At 40.4% G+C, this 19,952-nt stretch overlaps 1 protein-coding gene across 1 annotated transcript in view; it reads left to right on the forward strand.

Moving 5' to 3' along the window:
* LOC124795759 (trichohyalin-like) overlaps positions 1-19,140 on the forward strand; it is a 116,621-nt gene extending 97,481 nt beyond the window's left edge. The window contains exons 4-5 of the mRNA XM_047259842.1: positions 2,346-2,452; positions 18,845-19,140. Coding sequence (XP_047115798.1) covers positions 2,346-2,452; positions 18,845-19,140 — 403 coding nt within the window. The remainder of the gene's footprint in view (positions 1-2,345; positions 2,453-18,844) is intronic.
* The last annotated feature ends 812 nt before the right edge of the window (positions 19,141-19,952 follow it).

Below are 19,952 nucleotides of genomic sequence, written 5' to 3' on the forward strand. Positions count from 1 at the left end.
TGAAAGAAGTGACACTGATGATTCGTAGGGTTTTATGGTTGCTACATGATGGTGCTCCAACCCACATCGCTGTTAATGTGTGAATGCATCTCAATTGTGGCTTCTCTAGTCAACAGGTCAGACAAGAGGATCCAGTTACATGGCCATCTCGTTCACTGGATCTCAACCTGTGCGAATTATGTTTGTGGGGCCATCGCACAAGTATCGTATATACAGAGACCATTCCAGATGTGGAGACAGTGGAGCAGCATATTCAAGCTGCCTTTGACACTGTTCGTATGCAGCTTGGTCAGTGTGAATGTGTGAGACAGAACATTCTATGGCATGTACATGCATGCATTCAGGCACATGGAAACCATTTTCAAAACATACTGTGTCAATCCCTGCGTCATACAGCACTTATTAGACCGCAATTTCTATTACAATGTATGATTGAATAAATGGTCTCCAGCATGGAAACCATACATTTCCGAACGTAAGTGCATTAGACGTTTATTGAACCATGTCCTCTCATCGATCACCCCTGGAGTTTGTATGTTTGTATACAGTGGAAAAAATCACCGTTTATACACGAACACGAACACACACACACAAACACACACACACACACACACACACACACACACACACACACATATATATATATATATATATATATATATATATATATATATATATATATATATATGCTGTATTTTAGATGGGTGTGTATGAGGCAATTAGAAGATGTTTTAATGGAACATGAACACAAACACACACATACAGCATTATGATACCTGCATCTAATACCTATTGTCTAATGCCTATACCTAATGACTAATGTATAATGCCTCAAGGTAACAGCATTCTAATATATTACAGAGGGACTGAAGTTTTCCCTCCAGTAACTGACATATATCTCATGTTACAATAGTATTTAAGACCCAGTAATACCTGATGCTTAATGGGTAATGCATAATGCTTAATTTCTCCAGGCAACAACATTATAACATACAATGTTCTCTCCCCCCCTCAGTAACTGAGATCCATCCAGTGTTTGTCAGAACCAGTAACATCTAATGCTTAATGACTGACACATAAGCATTACACCCCCAGGCAACAAAATTATAACATACTTTAGAAGGAGTACAGTTTCTTCTCCTTCCATAACTGACATCTATCTCATGTTAGAATACTTCTTACGATTTACTAACACCTTATACATAACACCTAATACCTAACACTTAATACAGAACACATTATGTCTCCAGGTGGCAACATTCTACTATATTACAGAGGGAGTGCAGCTCAACACATAATGCCTCCAGGCAACAACATTATAATGTATTATAGAAGGGTACAAATATCCCTTCCATTAGCTGACATCCATTTGGTGTTAGAATACCATTCAAGATCTAGTAACACCTAACGTCTAACTCTGTAAGAGGTGGTATGAGTTGAAATGTTTGTTTGTAATCAGTCAAGCTGTGAATGAGAACTGCAGTTTTCAAAATGTCTCACAATTTGATTGGACGGAAGCTTAGTCTTAACAGACAGGTGTTGAAATCACTAGGAATTATCCGCAGAAAACTGGAATTGCTTCAAGGAAGACAAGCCAAGGATTCTAAGTCTGTACTGGAAACTGTATTTAAACCTGTTTCTCAACTTTTACAGAGATTGGAATGTTTCTCCCGAAAGATAAAAGACCAAGATGAAGCCAAAGAAGTTCCCGGGTTCGATTCCCGGCGGAGTCAGGGATTTTCTCTGCCTCGTGATGACTGGGTGTTGTGTGACGTCCTTAGGTTAGTTAAGTTTAAGTAGTTCTAAGTTCTGGGGGACTGATGACCATAGATGTTAAGTCCCATAGTGCTCGGAGCCATTTGAACCATTTTTTTTTGAAGCCAAAGAAAACAATATCTTTATGAAAGCAGAGAAAGAAGATGAATATGATGTGGAGGATGCTGATAGAGGTGAAGAAGAGACAAAGGGATAACTGGCAGCATCTTTTTACTGGACCAAAAGACAAAACATGTAATACTGTAAACAACATTAGATTTTAACCAACAGGAAAATCGAATACCATTGTCGATTCACCGTTAGCTGTCAATGTAGATGATTTCATACTTCACATTGTAAGATATCAGGGAATTAACGTACAGCACAAGATCTCCAAAATTTTGGTAGAATTCCCAAGGCTACCAACACTCACAAGGAAAGCTATCTCACCTACAGACAAGTGAATTCCAACACAAGTTATAAATACGAACATATCACTGAGGCTACATTAGACAATATCAGCATGGAAGACAACGCAATTCCAGACCCTAATACAATTGTGCCTATAAAATCTCACGATGTTTTGTCAGAGGAGAAGATGAAGAAGAAGAAGACGCAAATCAACAAGCATACACTTCAACTTCGCATCAGATCCACTTCTTAGAGATTGGGACGCCTATGCTGAAAGCCGTCAGAAGTAAATATTCTAGAATTCGAATGGAGAACAGCTTCCAACACGAGTAACGTAGAAGTAAATATCCTCAAAGTAATGAAGCAACTTAAATCACTTAATAAAAACAAGTCTTCTGGTCCAGACTGTATACCAATTAGGTTCCTTTCAGAGTATGCTGATGTATTAGCTCCATACTTAACAATCATATACAACCATTCGCTCGACAAAAGATCCGTGCACAAGGACTGAAAAGTTGCACAGATCACACTAATATTCAAGAAAGGTAGTAGGAGTAATCCATTAAATTACAGGCCCATATCATTAATGTCGATATTCAGCAGGATTTTGGAACATATATTGGGTTCGAACATTATAAGTTACCTCGAAGAAAACGGTCTATTGACACACAGTCAACAAGGATTTAGAAAACATCGTCCTTGTCAAACACAACTAGCTCTTTATTCGCATGAAGTGTTGGGTGCTACTGACAAGGGATTTCAGATTTATTCCGTATTTCTAGATTTCCAGAAGGCTTTTGACACTGTACCACACAAGCGGCTTGTAGTGAAATTGCGTGCTTGTGGAATATCGTCTAAGTTATGTGACTGGATTTGTGATTTCCTGGCAGAGAGGTCACAGTTCGTAGTAACTGACGGACAGTCTTCAAGTAAAACAGAAGTGATTTCTAGCGTTCTCCAGGGTAGTGATATAGCCCCTTTACCGTTCCTTACCTATATAATCGATTTGGGAGACAATCTGAGCAGCCGTCTTAGATTGTTTGCAAAGGACGCTGTCGTTTATCGACTAATAAAGTCATCAGAAGATCAAAACAAATTGAAAAACGATTTAGAAAAGATATCTGAATGGTGCAAAAATTGGCAGTTGACCCTAAATAACGAAAAGTCTGAGGTCATCCACATGAGTGCCAAAAGGAATTCGTTAAATTTCGCTTACACGATAACTCTGTAATATACCTAGGAATTACCATTACGAACAACTTAAATTGGAAGGAACACACATAAAATGTTGTGGGGAAGGCTAACCAAAGACTGCGTTTTATTGGCAGTACGCTTAGAAAATGTAAGAGACCTACTAAGGAGACTGCCTGCACTACGCTTGTCCGTCCTGTTTTAGAATACTGTTGCGCGGTGTGACATCCGTACCAGATAGGATTGACGGAGTACATTGAAAAAGTTCGAAGAAGGGCAGCACGTTTTGTATTATCGCGAAATATGGGGGATAGTGTCATTGAAATGATACAGGGTTTGGGCTGGACATAATTAAAACAAAGGCGTTCGTCGTTGCGATGTAATCTTCTCACGAAATTCCAGTCACCAACTTTCTCCTCCGAAAATATTTTGTTGACAGCGACCTACATAAGGAGAAACTATCACCACGATAAAATAAGGCAAATCAGAGCTAGTACGGAAAGATATAGGTGTTCCTTCTTTCCGCGCGCAAGACGATATTGAAATAATAGAAAATTGTGAACGTGGTTCCATGAACCCTCCGCCAGGCACTTAAATGTGATTTGCAGAGTATCTGTGTAGATTTACGAAGTGATAAAGTGAAGAAAGAGACGAATAATAATAATAAGAATATTATTTTGAAAGAAAGGCGAAGAGTACATCGAAGAAAAGATGAAAAAGAAAGAAAGATGAACATTACGTTGAAGAAGAAAAAAAGAAAAAGAAGCTGACGAAATTGACTACTGCGACATGATTTCCATCCAACAAATCACCAGCAGATTTGAATCCGAATAAGTTTGTTGAGCGATTAACATTGTTGCTAGCTTTGAAAGCAATGGGCAAAAATTCGCACGAAATGATATATCCTCTATTGAAAAAGAATTTAGCGAAGCTTTGATTATTGCCTAAAACTTCATGATGGCTGGCGAAAATACTAGAGTGAAAGAGTATATTCAGAAACAGTCCACCAAATGACTGATTCAGACAGAACAGCAAACATTGTATTACTGGCTTCTCACAACGATTAAAAGTATTAGGGTCAGTAATACTCTAAGAGTGTGTGGCGAGACAAGAAAGAGTGCTCCAGAGGGCAGCCTGCAGGGTTGCAGATCCATGCAATCTTATCTCTTGCAAGGATGCCACTGGGCTCACTTTCGCTGCTGAGACACAAGCTGCTGCGTTGAATTATTATGTGTGTATTAATGGGATTCCTCTTTCGGCGATAAAAATAAATATTCTTCTTTTAAAACTGGTTGATGGCACTTTTTTTGTTTTTGACGCAGAATTTCACCTATGTTTGTCTACAGCACTGCAGTTTGGAGAAGAATCTAAGTACAATAAGCCTTATAAAACCTATTGGAGCAAGCATCAACTCGCTTGTGACAGAGAAAACATATCTATTTCCTCAAGGTTGGTCTTTGTGGGAAACTGGAATTTCTGAGATTGTGAGAGTGCAATCTCAGACTCAGCACACGAGATAAGAAACCTCTGCTGACTCAGCAGTGAGGCAAGGGTATAAAAGGGAGGTCTTCAAACTCGCAAAAATCATTTATGTTTTGACAGTCCAACTGTCAACATTGTGGAATCAGTTGTGAGTTGAGAGAGCAGAGTTGGAAGCCCGACTAAAAAACTGAATATATTAATATTCGTCTTCGGTTATCCACTCTGTCATTTAGATAATTTGTTTGTCACATCTGTGAGTACATGTTTCTTTTTCCCTTGAATATTACAGAATCTGTGGTCCTACTGATCGAGCAGCAAACAATCAGCGCTGTAAATGAGCAGATGGGGAAAAATCTGCAAAAAGTAGCAACAGCTGTAGATGAAGAAAAAGACCACCTGATCACTGTGGACATCACATCCTCCACATTGCCACTGGTGTCACCCTCAACTTGAGACCAAGTAAAGTAGTACTTTATGTATAACTATAAACGATGTGAGAGCCATCTACAAAGCATGTTAAAATCAATTACAAATATAGATAGTTTTCTGTGGATTCAGCTTTTAAAAAGTGAGTATGTACTAGCGTAATTGTCAATTACGATAGGTCCAAAGATGCCAAACCGTTTATTGCCGCATGTCTTCCAGTTTTCACCAACAGATTGCGAGATATGATTCGATCAGTTAAGATAAATGTCTTCTCTATATATACCTTCTTCCAAAGACTGGTAAGAACATAGCAATATAGATGAACACAAAGAGTACGCTGCTGTCACCCTGTGATGACATCAGTGACTCGTACTCAACCAGTGGCACAGAGCGACGTTTGCAGAAACTGAGAACTTCCCAAACTCCTGGTTTTGGGTGTACACTGAAGGGAATAATTCTACTGTGCGCCAGAAATACTGAAGAAGAGGGATTTTATACAGGAGTACAAACTGCCCAAGGTAACAGCAAATAAAAACGTAATAATAAACATCTGGGAAAAGGATAATGCACGTTTCAAGAGGCCTATTTCAGCGGGAAAATATCCTGAAAGTAGTGTGTTTCCAAATATATTCTATACTCTGGCAGATTAAACGTTATGAACATGCCGTTCTCTTCATAGCTGGAACATGTTCGTGTTTTCGAAAACCAGAACGAAGACGTTTCTATAAACATCTATAGCATCCAGTGTTCAAATTGTGAATGGATGACTATAGAAGATAAGAGAAGAGACAAAGAGTTTTTAATTTTACCACTGTATATTACAAAACACCATATTCACGTGAATGTGTTAATCTTGGAGGGTACTGATAATAAAAATACATGTCATTTCTATTACAGGGAGTATCATTGCTCCTACTCATCAGTATGTGCAATACTGGCTACGTTATTTTTATTCCAAAGAAATTTAAATGCGCAATTTGTCGAGAAACACACTGTACACTGAGTTGACAAAAGTCATGGGATACCTCCTAATATCATGTCGGACCTCCTTTTGCAAGGCATAGTGCAGCAACTGGACGTGACATGGACTCAACAAGCCGTTAGAAGTCCTCTGCAAAAATATTGAGGTATGCTGTCTTTATAGCCGGGCATAATTGCGAAAGTTTGCCAGTGGAGGATTTTGTGGACGAACTAACCTCTCGATTATGTCCCATACACAAACATCAAAAAAGGTTTTGCATCATCCCGGTTCCCAGAACTCCTGAAAACAGACGTTGACTTTGGATATTTTTTCACAGACTCAGTCTCTTTGACTGTTCAGAGATGTCACTAAACCCGCCCAAAGATGTAAACAACCATGCATGAGAAGCGCCAATTAGACGGAGAGGATCCGACAGCCGATCCGTTCCAGTCATTCCACCAGAAAGGAAGTAGACGGCTCGTGTTGTCTGTAGTTCAACCATGCCTAGACGGTCAATACCGCGGTTCGATCACGTCAGCATTGTTACGTTGTGCCAGGAAGGGCTCTCAACAAGGGCTTCGCGGTGTAGCCGCCTGGTCTTAGGCGCATTGTCACGGTCCGCGCAGCTCTCCGCGACGGAGGTTCGAATCCTCGCTCGGGCATGGGTGTGTGTTTTCCTTAGCGTAAGTTAGTTTAAGTTAGATTAAGTAATGCGTAAGCTTAGGGACCGATGACCTCAGGAGTTTGGTCAAGTAAAACATTACCACAGATCTCGAAGGGAAGTCCCCAGGCGTCTCGGAGTGAAACAAAGCGATGTTGTTCCGACATGGAGAAGATACAGGAATTGTCGATGACATGCCGCGCTCAGGCCGCCCAAGGGCTACTACTGCTTTGGATGACCGCTACCTACGGATTATGGCTCGGAGGAACACTGACAGCAACGCCACCATGTTGAATAATGCTTCTCATGCAGCTACAGGACGTTGCGTTACGACTCAAACTGTGAGCAATAGGCTGCATGATTCACATCTTCACTCCCGACGTCCATGGCGACGTCCATCTTTGCAACCACGACACCATGCTGCGCGGTACAGATGGTCTCAACAACATGCCGAAGGGACCACTCACGTTCTCTTCGCTTAGGCCTTCAACCAGAAAATCGTCGGAGATGTGTTTGGAGGCATCCCAGTCAGGCTGAACGCCTTAGACACACTGTCCAGTAAGTGCAGAAAGGTGGAGGCTCCCTGCTGTATTGGGGTGGCATTATGTGTGGCCGACGTACGCAGCTGGTGGTCATAGAAGGCGCCATAACGGCTGTAAGATACGTGAATGCCATCCTCCGACCGATAATGCAACCATATCGGCAATATAATGGCGAGGCATTCGTCGTCATGGACGACAATTCACGCCCCCATTGTGCACGTTTTGTGAATGACTTCCTTCAGGATAGCGACGTCGTTCAACTAGAGTGGTCAGCATGTTCTCTAGACATGAATCCTATCGAACTTGTCTGAGGCAGACTGAAAAGGGCTGTTTATGTACAACGGGACCCACCAATCACTCTTAGGGATGTATGCCAAATCTCCGTTGAGTAGTGTAACAATCTGGACCAACAGCACCTTGATGAACTTGTGGATAGTATGCCACGACGAGTACAGGCACGCATCAATGCAAGAGGACATGCTACTGGTACTGGTGTGCACAGCAGTCTGGACCATCACATCTGAAGGTCTCTCTGTATGGTGGTACAACATTCAACGCGTGGTTTTCATGAGCAATAAAAAGAGCAGAAATGATGTTTACGTTTATCTCTATTCCAATTTTCTGTACAAGTTCCTGAACTCTCGGAACGGTGATAATGCGAAACTCTTTTTGATGTGTGTGTTTTCGATGAGTGGCCAATTCATTCGCTCGAACTGCTCAGACTATTCTTCAAACAAATCGAGCAATGGTGGTCCTGTGAAATACCGTATTGTCATCCATAAAAATTCCATTGTTGTTTGAGACTATAAAGTCCATGAATGGCTGAAAATTGTCTCCAGGTTGCCGAACATAACCACTTCTAGACCCTTTCCAGTCAATAATCCATTCAGTTGGACCATAGGACCCCGTCCGTTCCATGTGAACACAGCCGACTGCATTATGCAGGGGTCACCAACCTACACAGTGCGTAATTGACGTGTCCATGGGTTCGTGCGTCTGCGCTCTTACCAACTGAAATCGGGACTCATCTGGCCAGACCACGGTTTCCCAGTCATCTGCGGTCCAGCCAATATGGTCACGAGCCCAAAAAATGCGCTGAAGGCGCTGTCATGTTGTTACCAAAGACACTCCGTCTCTCGTCTTCTGCCGAAGCCCATTAGCACTTAATTTTGCCGGTTGTCCTGAAGGGTGGTGTTCGTACGTCCCACATTGATTTCTGATTTTATTTCACGTAGTTTGCTTGTCAGTTAGAACTGATAGCTCAACGTATGCACTGCTGCACTCACTCGTCAGTCTAATTCCGTCTGTCACTGCATTGCCTATGGTGAATGGTAATGCCTGGAATTGGATATTCTCGCCACACTCTTGGTGCTGTGTATCGTGGAATATTGAATTCCATAACCATTTCCAAATGGAATGTCCCGTTGTTCTAGCTCCAACTACCAATCCACGTTCAAAGTCTGTTAATTTCCATCGTGTTCCCCTAATCACGTCGGAAATCTTTTCACATGAATCAACTGATTACAAGTAACAGCTCCATCAATGCACAGCCCTTTTATACCTTGTGTACGAGACACTACCACGATCTGTACAAGCGCATATCGCTACCCCATGGCTTTTGTCATCACATTATACACACAAACATTGTGCGAAAAAAATTTACTGCATTTGGTGTGTATCATATTTTGTGTTTCAGTTCTTTTTTGTTATCTTTCCTACTCTCTTTATGGTTTGTGACAAGTAGCTGACACAAAACGTTAGTGAATGTCTATCTGTCTCTTAGTTGAGTTGTGTCTTATCCAGCTGGTTGAGACGCATGCACTGGGCCTTCAAAAATGTTCAGATGTGTGTGAATTCCTAAGGGACCAAACTAGACTTACACACTACTTAAACTAACTTATGCTAAGGACAACACACACACCCTTGGCCGAGGGGGGACTCGAACCTTCGGCGGAAGGGGCGGCGCAGTCCGTGACATGACGCCTCAAAGAACTGGGCCTTCCTCGGCCTCACAACAGCGGGAGTACACTGCACTGACTTATGCATTCCGTACATGTCCACGACGAAAAACCTTGAGAGATCGGACTATTTATAGTTTTTTCTGAACATTGAGCCGTGTTGGCTGGTTCTATGTTTCACATCCTTGGATAATGGCGCGATCCTTTTCTATCTGGTCGCCTCAGGCTACGAGCGCACGAGTGTCTAAGCGGCCGGTCGTCGCTAAAGTCGTGTTGGTCTGCTGTACTTGGGTCTAATGCATTAAGGATGCATAGTTGCTGATGTGGGTGTTGGAGAGCTGTTCACTTTCTAGTGGCGTCTATTCTGCCCTTTCGCTTAAGGTGCTCCTTACTTGATTGCCTCATGCGCTTCCGTGTTGAAGTTGCTACCGCTACGCTGGATTGCCTGTGTTTCTCCATCACTCTGTTTCAACAACTCAGTTTCCTTTTTGGTACCGCTGTTTAACATTATTTGAATTCCACATTCGTGTTTTCAAATTTCCTTTAATTACAATTTGTTCAATGTCTGTTTATTTATCACCTGTGTCTGATGTCGTCATATGCTCTGGGCCGCCACGTGTGTTAATGACCAGTGAGGTCGAAATTGTGTCTGATTTGTAATGGAAGTTGTTGTTTCCCTGACTGATGTAGTGATTATAAAATTGTCTACAGATGTGGTAAGCAAACGCTAGCGGCCAGTGAATCTTGGCCCTTTGCGTAATTGGTTTCCTTCATTCTGGTCGGATTTACCCTTTCACGAAAATTAAAATTTGTTTCAATGTAGTTGTTTGAGTGCTAGCAGTCATTATTTGCCTGTTATCTTCTAAGCCACTCAAGTTGATGTGACTGAGGGTTGTGTGTGTGATTATTACTTTAAGTTGTTGTATATCATTGTAAGATTAAACAGTTAATAACAGATAATTCTTTCGTAAAATTCTGGTTGTTACAAGTAAGGTTTGGTCAGGGCTTGGGGCCACGTTCACGTTGAGCTCTGGTCTTGGTCCGAGCATTTTCATATGTTCCATAATTATTGTGCATGATTTATATGTTTTCTTGTTTTCTCTCGGCCTCCCGAGCTGTTCGTAGCGTTTGGAGGCGCTGCTGCGAGGTCTAGTTTATTACTGCCGGTCCACCGGGCACAACCATTCCCGTTGGCTGTGTGCGTGGGCGCGGCCGGCGCGTTGCTTCCCGTTTCACCGTAGCCTCTGAGACGTAACGGCCTCCTGGTTTGCTGCATCCAATATAAGTTGAGTTCCTCTTTAGAAGCAATCGGGCGTTAATTTACCCAGTTCAGCCATTTTTTTTTTTATTATTCAGACCTGGCTTGCTGCATCTGCCCCTTCCACGATTCCCCTGTGTGAAATTTGGTGTTTTTAACATAACAAGTATAATATTGATGTAATACTCAGTTGTTAAATAGAATTTTCTTATTATTCCACGCCAGTAGGTTGAATTCATTGAATGTTCTTAAATTCACTTTGGCCAGGGTTGTAAGAAATTTTTTTTTTTATTTATTTATAGTCAACCTTTTGTGTGTAAATCTGAATTGAGGAGTTTGCATTTTTCAATTTATTTTTGAGAAATGATCTATATTTATGGTAATAAGATGGAACAAGAAACGTGTTTTGCCTCATATGGTTGAAATGCCTCTGAGCACTATGGGACTCAACATCTGAGGTCATCAATCTCCTAGAACTTAGAACTACTTAAACCTTACTAACCTAAGGACATCACACACATCCATGCCCGAGGAAGGATTCGAACCGGTGAGCGTAGCAGCTGAGCTGTTCCGGACCGAAACGCCTAGAACCGCTCGGCCACAACGGCCGGCCAACTTTCCATGCCGGCTTAGTTGTTCCTTTATCCTGAGGCGTCCACTGACATTTCAAACATGACACAGAAAAGATGAAGTATTGCCGACCGTTGTGGCCGAGCGGTTCTAGGCGCTACAGTCTGGAGCCGAGCGACCGCTGCGGTCGTAGGTTTGAATCCTGCCTCGGGCATGGATGTGTGTGATGTCCTTAGGTTAGTTAGGTTTAAGTAGTTCTAAGTTCTAGGGGACTGAAGACATCAAAGCCATTTGAACCATTTGTTGAAGAATTTTTTTTTAATGTGCTGAGAATTGGAATCACACTTGGGTTTCAGGATTACAGTGTTTGGTGAACGAAATGCAGAGATATGTTTGTGTGAGAGAAGAAATGTTTACTTTTGTGTGAGAGGTCACATTTTTGGAGGTGGGTGTGAAAGAGGGAGAATGCTTCCTTTGCATGAGACAGATCTTATGTTTGTCAGTAATATATAATATGAGGTATAAAATATGGAGAGATCATATGTTTATAAGGAGTACAGAATTTGACTTAATAAATACAGAGCTGTGTGTGTGTTTGTGTGTGTGTGTGTGTGTGTGTGTGTGTGTGTGTGTGCAGCATTTTGTGTGTATAATGCATATCTTTCGGCATTGGAATTATTTTAATGTTACGCCAGAGGTGTGTATGTGTAGGTGGATAATGCATTGCCCTGACCTGGTCAATTTTAATATTTAGTCAGAGATAACAGAGAAAAATTATTATTTTATCACATATGTATTTAAGGAGCACAGAATTTTTTGATTTATGAAATGCAGATGTACATATGTGTATCTATATAATGCATAACTTGATATTGGCTTCACTTCAGTGTTCAGCCAGAGGTATGTGACATTCACAGAAGTAGTGAACAACTTTGACTTTATATTGAGGGTTATGTTACTTCTTACTGCATATCTAGCACATCATTTTAATAATATGCTCTGACCGGCAGGAGGAAGATATAAAGCATACAATTGATCTATTTCCACAATTTTTATTGGCTGGAGACAAAAAAAGGGGAGAGGAGGAGAGGGCATAATTGATGTGGAACTCGGTAATTGTTTAATGTGCACCATTTTACGCATAATTTTAATACTGTTAGTTGGTGTTTTAAATTCAACAGTAAGACAACTGGGCTATTTCCGCCATCTTGGTTATTTTATACTGTGCTATGATTTTCTGTAGGTAGAGGGAGAGGGAAAGGGTTTTTCTTTCCCATTTACACATCTGGGCTATTTTCTTATACTAAACTCTGATTATTTGGGGATAGAGGGAAGAGGGCAGGGAGTAAAAAGCACACATTTAATATCTTTCCATCAGCTTGGACTTTTAACGCTATACTGTGACTAGTCGTAGATTAGGAGGTAAGGGAAACGGGAAAGGGTTTTAAATTTTTCACTAGCTCAATTGGGCTGTGTTTTTCAGTGTGATTTACTGGAAATATAGGATACAGCACTGTAACTGTCTGGAGATATGGAGGGGAGAGGGTTTCAACTTTCCACTGACACAGTTGGGCCATTTTAGCCATCTTGGGTCTTCCATAGGCTCTTCTAGTTTTAATATTGCGCTATAACTGGCTGGAGATAAGGAAGGGGGATGGCATTCAACTGATTAGGATTATATCACTCATAGAGAGATGATGTCATGAATTCAGGTTCATAATCATGTATTAACTTTATGATCATGTGATGTCCTTGAAAAGGTCCATGACGGAATTCAAGGTCAAAGCGTGCCAGAATGCCAAGAATGAGCCAATGCCAGAGGGTTCATTGAACCACTTTCACAATAATTCTCTGTCTGAACCTCGAACAGCGCGCAGAAAAAACTAACACAAATATCTTTCCATGCGATCTCAGATTTCCATTATTTTATTAGGATGATCGTTTCTCCCTTCGTAAGTCGGCGTCAAAAAAATATTTTCGCATTCGGAGGAGAAAGTCGGTGATCAAAATTTCGTGAAAAGATTTTGCCGCAACGAAAACCGTCTTTCTTTTAATGATGTCCACACCAAAACCTGTATTGTATCCGTGGCACTCTCTCCCCTGTTTCGCGATAATACAAAGCTTACTTCTCTTTCCTAGGTATTTAGTTAAATTTACGGCCTTTAGATTTGATTGATTTATCGTGAAACCGAAGTTTCGCACCATACAGATACTGTATCTTTTCTAAATCGGTTTGAAATTTTTGATCTTCTGATAACTTTACGAGACGAGAAACGACAGCATCATCTGAAAATAACCTAAGACGGCTGTTCAGTTCGTCTCCTAAATCGTTTATATAATAAGTAACAGCATAGAGCCTATAACACTACCTTGGGGTACGCCAAAAATCACTAGTGGTTTACTTAATTACTTTCCGTCAATTACTACGAATTATGACCTTTCTGATATCGAATAACTGAGACAATATTCTATAAGCATGCTATTTCCCTACAGGACTCTTGTGTTGTACAGTGTCAAAAGCTTTCTGGAAATCTAGAAATACAGAATCAATTTGAAATCCCTTGACAATAGCACTGAACACTTCGTTTGAGGAAAGAGATAACTGTGCTTCACAAGAACGATGTTTTCTAAATACATGTTGACTGTGTGTCAATAGACGGTGCTCTTCGAATTAACACATAATGTTCGAAAACGATATATGTTCCAAAATCCTGCTGCATATTGACGTTAATGATATGGGTCTGTAATTTAGCGGATTACCCTTACTACCTTTCTTGAGTCTTGGTGTAATGTGAGCAACTTTCCAGTCTTTGGGTATGAATATTTCGTGTAACGAGCACTATTTTATGATTAAATATGGATCTATTGTGTCAGCATACTCTGAAAGGAACCTAATTGGTATACAGTCTGAACCGGAAGGCTTACTTTTATTGAGTGATTTAAAGTTGCTTCACTACTCCGATGATATCTACTTTTAAGTCAATCATGGTGACAGCTGTTCTTGATTCGAATTCTGGACTATTTACTTCGTCTCATGTGGTGAAGGGATTTCGGAAGTCTGTTTTTAGTAACTGTGCTCTAGCAGCACTGTCGTCGATAATATTTCCACTTTTGTCGAGCAGAGAATGCGTCTATTGTGTCTTGCCACTAGCATACTTTACATACTACTAGAATCTCTTTCGATTTTCTGCCAGATTTCGAGGACAAGTTTCTTTCTGGAAACTATTACAAGCATATCGCATTGAAGTCCGCGCTAAATTTCGAGCTTGTGCAAAAGATCGGCAGTTTTGAAGATTTTGCGTTCGTTTAAATTTAGCATGCTTTTTTCGCTGTTCTTCGAAATTATTCTGACCCGTTTTGTGTACCAAGGGCGATCAGCTTTATTTAGTATAAATCTCTCAATTGCTGTCGATTTTAATTTTATAAATTCAACTCAATTTGGTCTACATTATTAATTTCGAAGGAGTGGAGATTGTCTCTTAAGGCATCAAGTGAATTTGTATCTGCTTTTCGTTTATTTTTGGAGGATTATCTGTTGCTAAGAGATCAAGTGCGTTTTCACAATCGTTTACTATTTGCATGGGCTCATGAACGGAATGCTCGAAATTATTTTCAGAGAATACGATTAGTACAATTGCGGATTATGTTTTATGCATACCTCCGGAGTTAAACATGTATTTTCACCAAAGTATTGAGGGTAAATTAAAGTCACCATCAACTATAATTGTATGAGTAGGATACGTGTTCGAAATTAAACTCAAGTTTTCTTTGAATCCTTCAACTGTGGTGTCATCTGAATTGGGAATCGGTAAAAGGATCCAACTATTATTTTATTTCGGTTCCTGTAGTGTCTGGTATTATCAGCAGAAGATGGCAAACGTTTTCTTTTCCAGAATAATGTTAATACTCTAGTATGGAGTCGCTATAATGCTTGGCTGACTTTGGAAGTACAGCAACCCCCGTTTTTTACCTAAAAGGGTGTGTGTTAGTACCGTTACTTATGCTATATCACTAAAGTGCTAATTAGAAAATTGATGTGCTTCGATAAATAATTCAGCCAGATCATTGTTAAGTTTCCCATTGAACCAAGACTGTGTAAAATCACGATACTGGGAAAATTGTTTCAACTCACCACTTTCACAGGTGTGTTTGTTACTGATGTGGATAATCGACATGGCATATCAACGAAATCATTTGCTATTTTTAGGCAACATGATCATATTGCAATGCTGCTGTAAATACACTCCAAACATGAAAATATGTACGAATAAATTGTGAAATAGATGAAACTGATTTTTGTTATTACTGTGGGAATAACATTGTTTATTTCAGTGATTAAATTTTCGGTGTTTTTTAATAGTTTATTATGAGAAATACAGACTGTAGACGTTCTAGATAACCTTTGAGCAATAGTTCTTGGTTGGCAAATATTGCAGCCTTCCTCAAAAGTTCGTTTTGCACACGACCTTATGTAGATGTAGATCAAACGCAAATAAAAAGCATATTAAAGTATTAATATCATCGATTTTATTTTTCAAGTGCAGAACATGATGCATTAAATTCTTTCCCCCTAAAATGTTGCTTCCACATTTGAAACATTACTGAAAACCTTTAAAACCGCAACATTTGACATGAAAGTTGTTAATTGCTAACATATTTTTTTCGTTTCTACGTCATCAGGAAAGAACATTGACACAAACATTGCGAATCTGACGATTTTTGCAGATATTTTAGTAATTAAATTAACACTGTCACAACTGATAAGCCACACAGAACAATTTAGATGTGGAAGTATCTAATTTTTGCGGCCCCTTTGCGATACACCTAGCGTGGACCTCAAAGTGAAATTTATTAGTTTCTTCCAGTAGCTGGAAGTAATTCAGACTGCCTATTGGTACGTGTCCTTGGCTGCTTAGCGTAGTACTTAAGCAAACATGTGTTCTGGACAGCTGTAAGCTTCATAAGGTATGTTTTGATGCTTTACCTCATTTGCACCTAAGCATATCAACTGTCTTTTTAGCACATCATTTTTTACCCATATGTATTTTGCAAATATTTAAGTATGAGAATGTCATTGGGGCACTTCATCTGAGGGTTGACATGTTTTTGGCAGCATTTTTTGTGCAGATACGTATATATACATAATGAGTGTGTGTGTGCTTCAAACTCACATATATTTTAATATGTAAATACTGCATGTCTTTGAATATGACGCCATTTTTACGCAATTCAAGTGATTGGCTGCCTCACTTTAGTACCGACTATAATACTATTCTATGTATGGCTTGAGGTGAGAGGGGAGGGGGAGGGGAGATGCGATGAGAGGAGAGAGCGGTTGCAAAGTACAACTGATCTAGTTTCGCCATCTTGCATTTTTCAATTTCCAACCCTACTATCATGCTTTTTTTTTTTAAATTTCCCACCTGTCCCACGCTACATTTCTAAATTTCACAACGCCACCTACCTGGATTTGTTAATTTTTCGCCGCCATCATGTCGGATTTGAGCAGCTGCAATACTGATTAGTGATAATCGCTTCAAATGTGTATCAAAGTTACCTTAGACGTATTACTGATGCTTGGCGTCATTTGACTGAAATCAAAAATGCAGACAATTCGTTTTTGGAAAAATCTTCTCAGGTAATGAGACTTGCACTTATGAATACGAACCTACCAAAAAAAGACAAAGTGCAAAATGGATCTCAGATGGTTCAGCAAAACTGAAAAAGCTACCGATGTGATTCGTGATCTGTACAACATTCCAAAGAACGACTTTTCTGAGAGTTTCACTTGGTTATACGATTGTTACGTGCATTGTACCCGAGTGAAGGAGACTATGTACAACACATGAATGATTAAAACCGCCATCTTAATTGTTCTCTATTTTTTATTACTCCAGTCTCTAAACTTTCGACAGGTGGTGTATAGTAATTACCATATACCGCACAGTTGGTAAATTTTTATTTGTATTTAGTGTCAAGGTTAGAGTAGCTTCGTACTTATTCTGGAAAGGCAAGAAAAGACCTTTGTACTTGGTCTGTCTGCCACAAAATTTATTACGCCATTACGAATAAGGTGGAGCTGGCTTTCAACGTATGTTACTAGTGATGGACATAATTTATAAAGAGAAAAACGATAACGTGAATCACATATTGAGAGCTACTCAACTAAGAATCAGTAAAATATGGGGATGAATATGGATGGAAAATTTTATCCTGTAGCCGTAACTGTCTGTCATGTTACATCAGAGATAACTTCTATTACATGAAACACTAGTGATCTTCGATAGAGAGCTTCTTCCTGAAACAGTCGATTAGATAGTCATCGAGTGCTTACATTCGATCTGATACTAGCAAAATAAGTTGCCACCACACTCGCCAACTGTCATTCGAGGCAGTGCAGAAGTATACGACACTACTCATCAGCAGTCGAGGCTTCTCCATCATGTCATCACTTCAAACGCAGCCGTTTCTTTTTGTACTGTTTACAGCATCCTACGCATGGGATGGTAATTCCCTAGTTCAGTTATCGGTAGTCTCCGTCCAATACGGTATGACAGAATATCGCAGGGAGTATAGTCCATTATTTGATCTTGGATGGCAGGCGCAGATGCAAAGGGGTTATGATATGCTTAGTTCACAATGTTGTGGATCCCCTATCCCTCTTCCCCGGTGGTCAGACGTGGTCGGTCAGAATCTTGACAAAGAGTATGCCTGCCAGTATGCCTGCCCAAAAATCTGGATATTGCACAACTCGACCAGCCGTCATACTGGAGACCCACAATGATGCACTTTTCTTTCTCTTTCAGATGCTGATGACGTTATCTCACAGGAGTGCGCGGCATGTCTTTGCCTTTCACAATGATCACTCAACATCTGAAGCTTTCCACCTACCTGGTAAACCCTACCATGCTTGGTAACAATACTGAAAACAAACATCACTAATGCGCTCTTGTGGCTGTTTGACCCGTCAAAGAGAATTGCATCTCAAGTATTTCCAGGCTCTCTTATGATATATATATATATATGTACGAAATTACATTGAAATCCGACGATGTCTTGTGGGTACTTCAGTTTTTTTTTGTCAAAAATAGTATTTCACACAGGTTAGTGCCGTTTTGAAAATTTCCCTATGAAAATTACTGAAGTTTTGATGAAGCCCCTAACAGGGCATTTACGGTTTCTCGTAATGCACTCTTTATTGTTAACCTTAAATACTTAAACCAGTTTTATCGGGACGCAACTTCTTTAACGACTTCCCGTTAAGCTTTGTCTGGTTTCTTAATTAATGTTCTTCCCTTTCAAGCACTTCCGCTTCTTAACTCCCGTCAGCATTTATCCCACATTCAGTATTCACTAGAAGTCGATACAACTTCTGTCCAGGCCAATATTCTGTTCAACTCTGCTGGCGACGTGAGCTACTGGCTCGTTAAACCGCATTCGATTCCTAATTTACAACTGAAGAAGTTCTTTAACATTGTATCCTACAAGGTGTATTAGGCGCCCATTTTGATTCGCAAGATACACGCCAAAGAGATACCCATGGCTTATAAATACAGCAGTAGACTGTGAGTATTAACTTAGTAGGCGACACAAGTGTTGAACAGCCGCGTCAGCGGCAACATTTTACAGCCAAAGTCAGTTCCACTGCACGCAACGCGTGCCGCGATTGCACATCCCCTGCAGCATCTGCTACCCGCGTCGCACGCCTTCCATCCACTGGCACAGCTCGCAGACGTCGCTGGCCAGTCATCGTGGAGCTGGTGGTAGCTGTGAGCTCCACTAGAGGCAAATACCACCACCACCACCACCACCACCGCCACCGCCGCCGCCACCTCGACCATACACTTTGTATGGTTGTGTCCGAGCTCGAGTCATTTTCACCTCCCACATGTTGTAGGCCAGTTAAGCTAGTGCTCGATCGCTAATGATCACCATGTATACCAGAGACACTAGGTTTATCCTTTTTGTCGTAATAACACCAATATATCAATAATTGATACAGGTATGAATCCTTAAATACTACGAGTGTGAAAGTGAACTCAGGTAACAAGCTTTATTCGCTTGAAGACAATGGTACACAACAGCTGAGAATGACATTACACAGTGAAGAATATCAAAGCATGGATCTGCAATGATTATAAAATTCGTATTTTTCCCACATTGTTCTTCAGAAAGCAGTACTTTGATAATTTCTCCTGAGAGGCCAACTGAAATTTTTCGCCTTTCGCCTCTCTAGCAAAACAGACCTCAAGCTGTTGGATGATACAGAGAGGTGAGGCGTTACTGAAAGAAGTGAAGGTCATGGCGCTCATTATGGGTCAGAAAATAGTCAGTTAAAGCAGGATGGCGAATTAAGCGATCATGGTACGCCAATGGATCTATCATAGCATGAGGCTGAAGTTGTTACACTGTTTTATACTTACAAGTCGTGCCTCATTTAAATTTTTGAGGTTATTATTTATTTATTCTTTCATACTGGTCATCTGGGAAGCTATTCAGGAACATGTGACAATTCGTCATATAACACCTGTTCGTCGAATAAAACAAGTAAAACAATTATTTTCATCTATTCTCCAATCATCGGCATCAGCTCGCACGCGAGTGAGGAAAACTTACTTTTGAATATGTACATAGGACGTACTGCGGTTTTCGTCAAGTTGTATACACTATCTGAGACACCTACATTAAATGCTGAATAATTGACCACCAGATGTAAAGAGAGTCCGGCGTGTCAGTA

This window comes from Schistocerca piceifrons, chromosome 4 (assembly GCF_021461385.2).
Source record: "Schistocerca piceifrons isolate TAMUIC-IGC-003096 chromosome 4, iqSchPice1.1, whole genome shotgun sequence".
NCBI lineage: Eukaryota > Metazoa > Arthropoda > Insecta > Orthoptera > Acrididae > Schistocerca > Schistocerca piceifrons.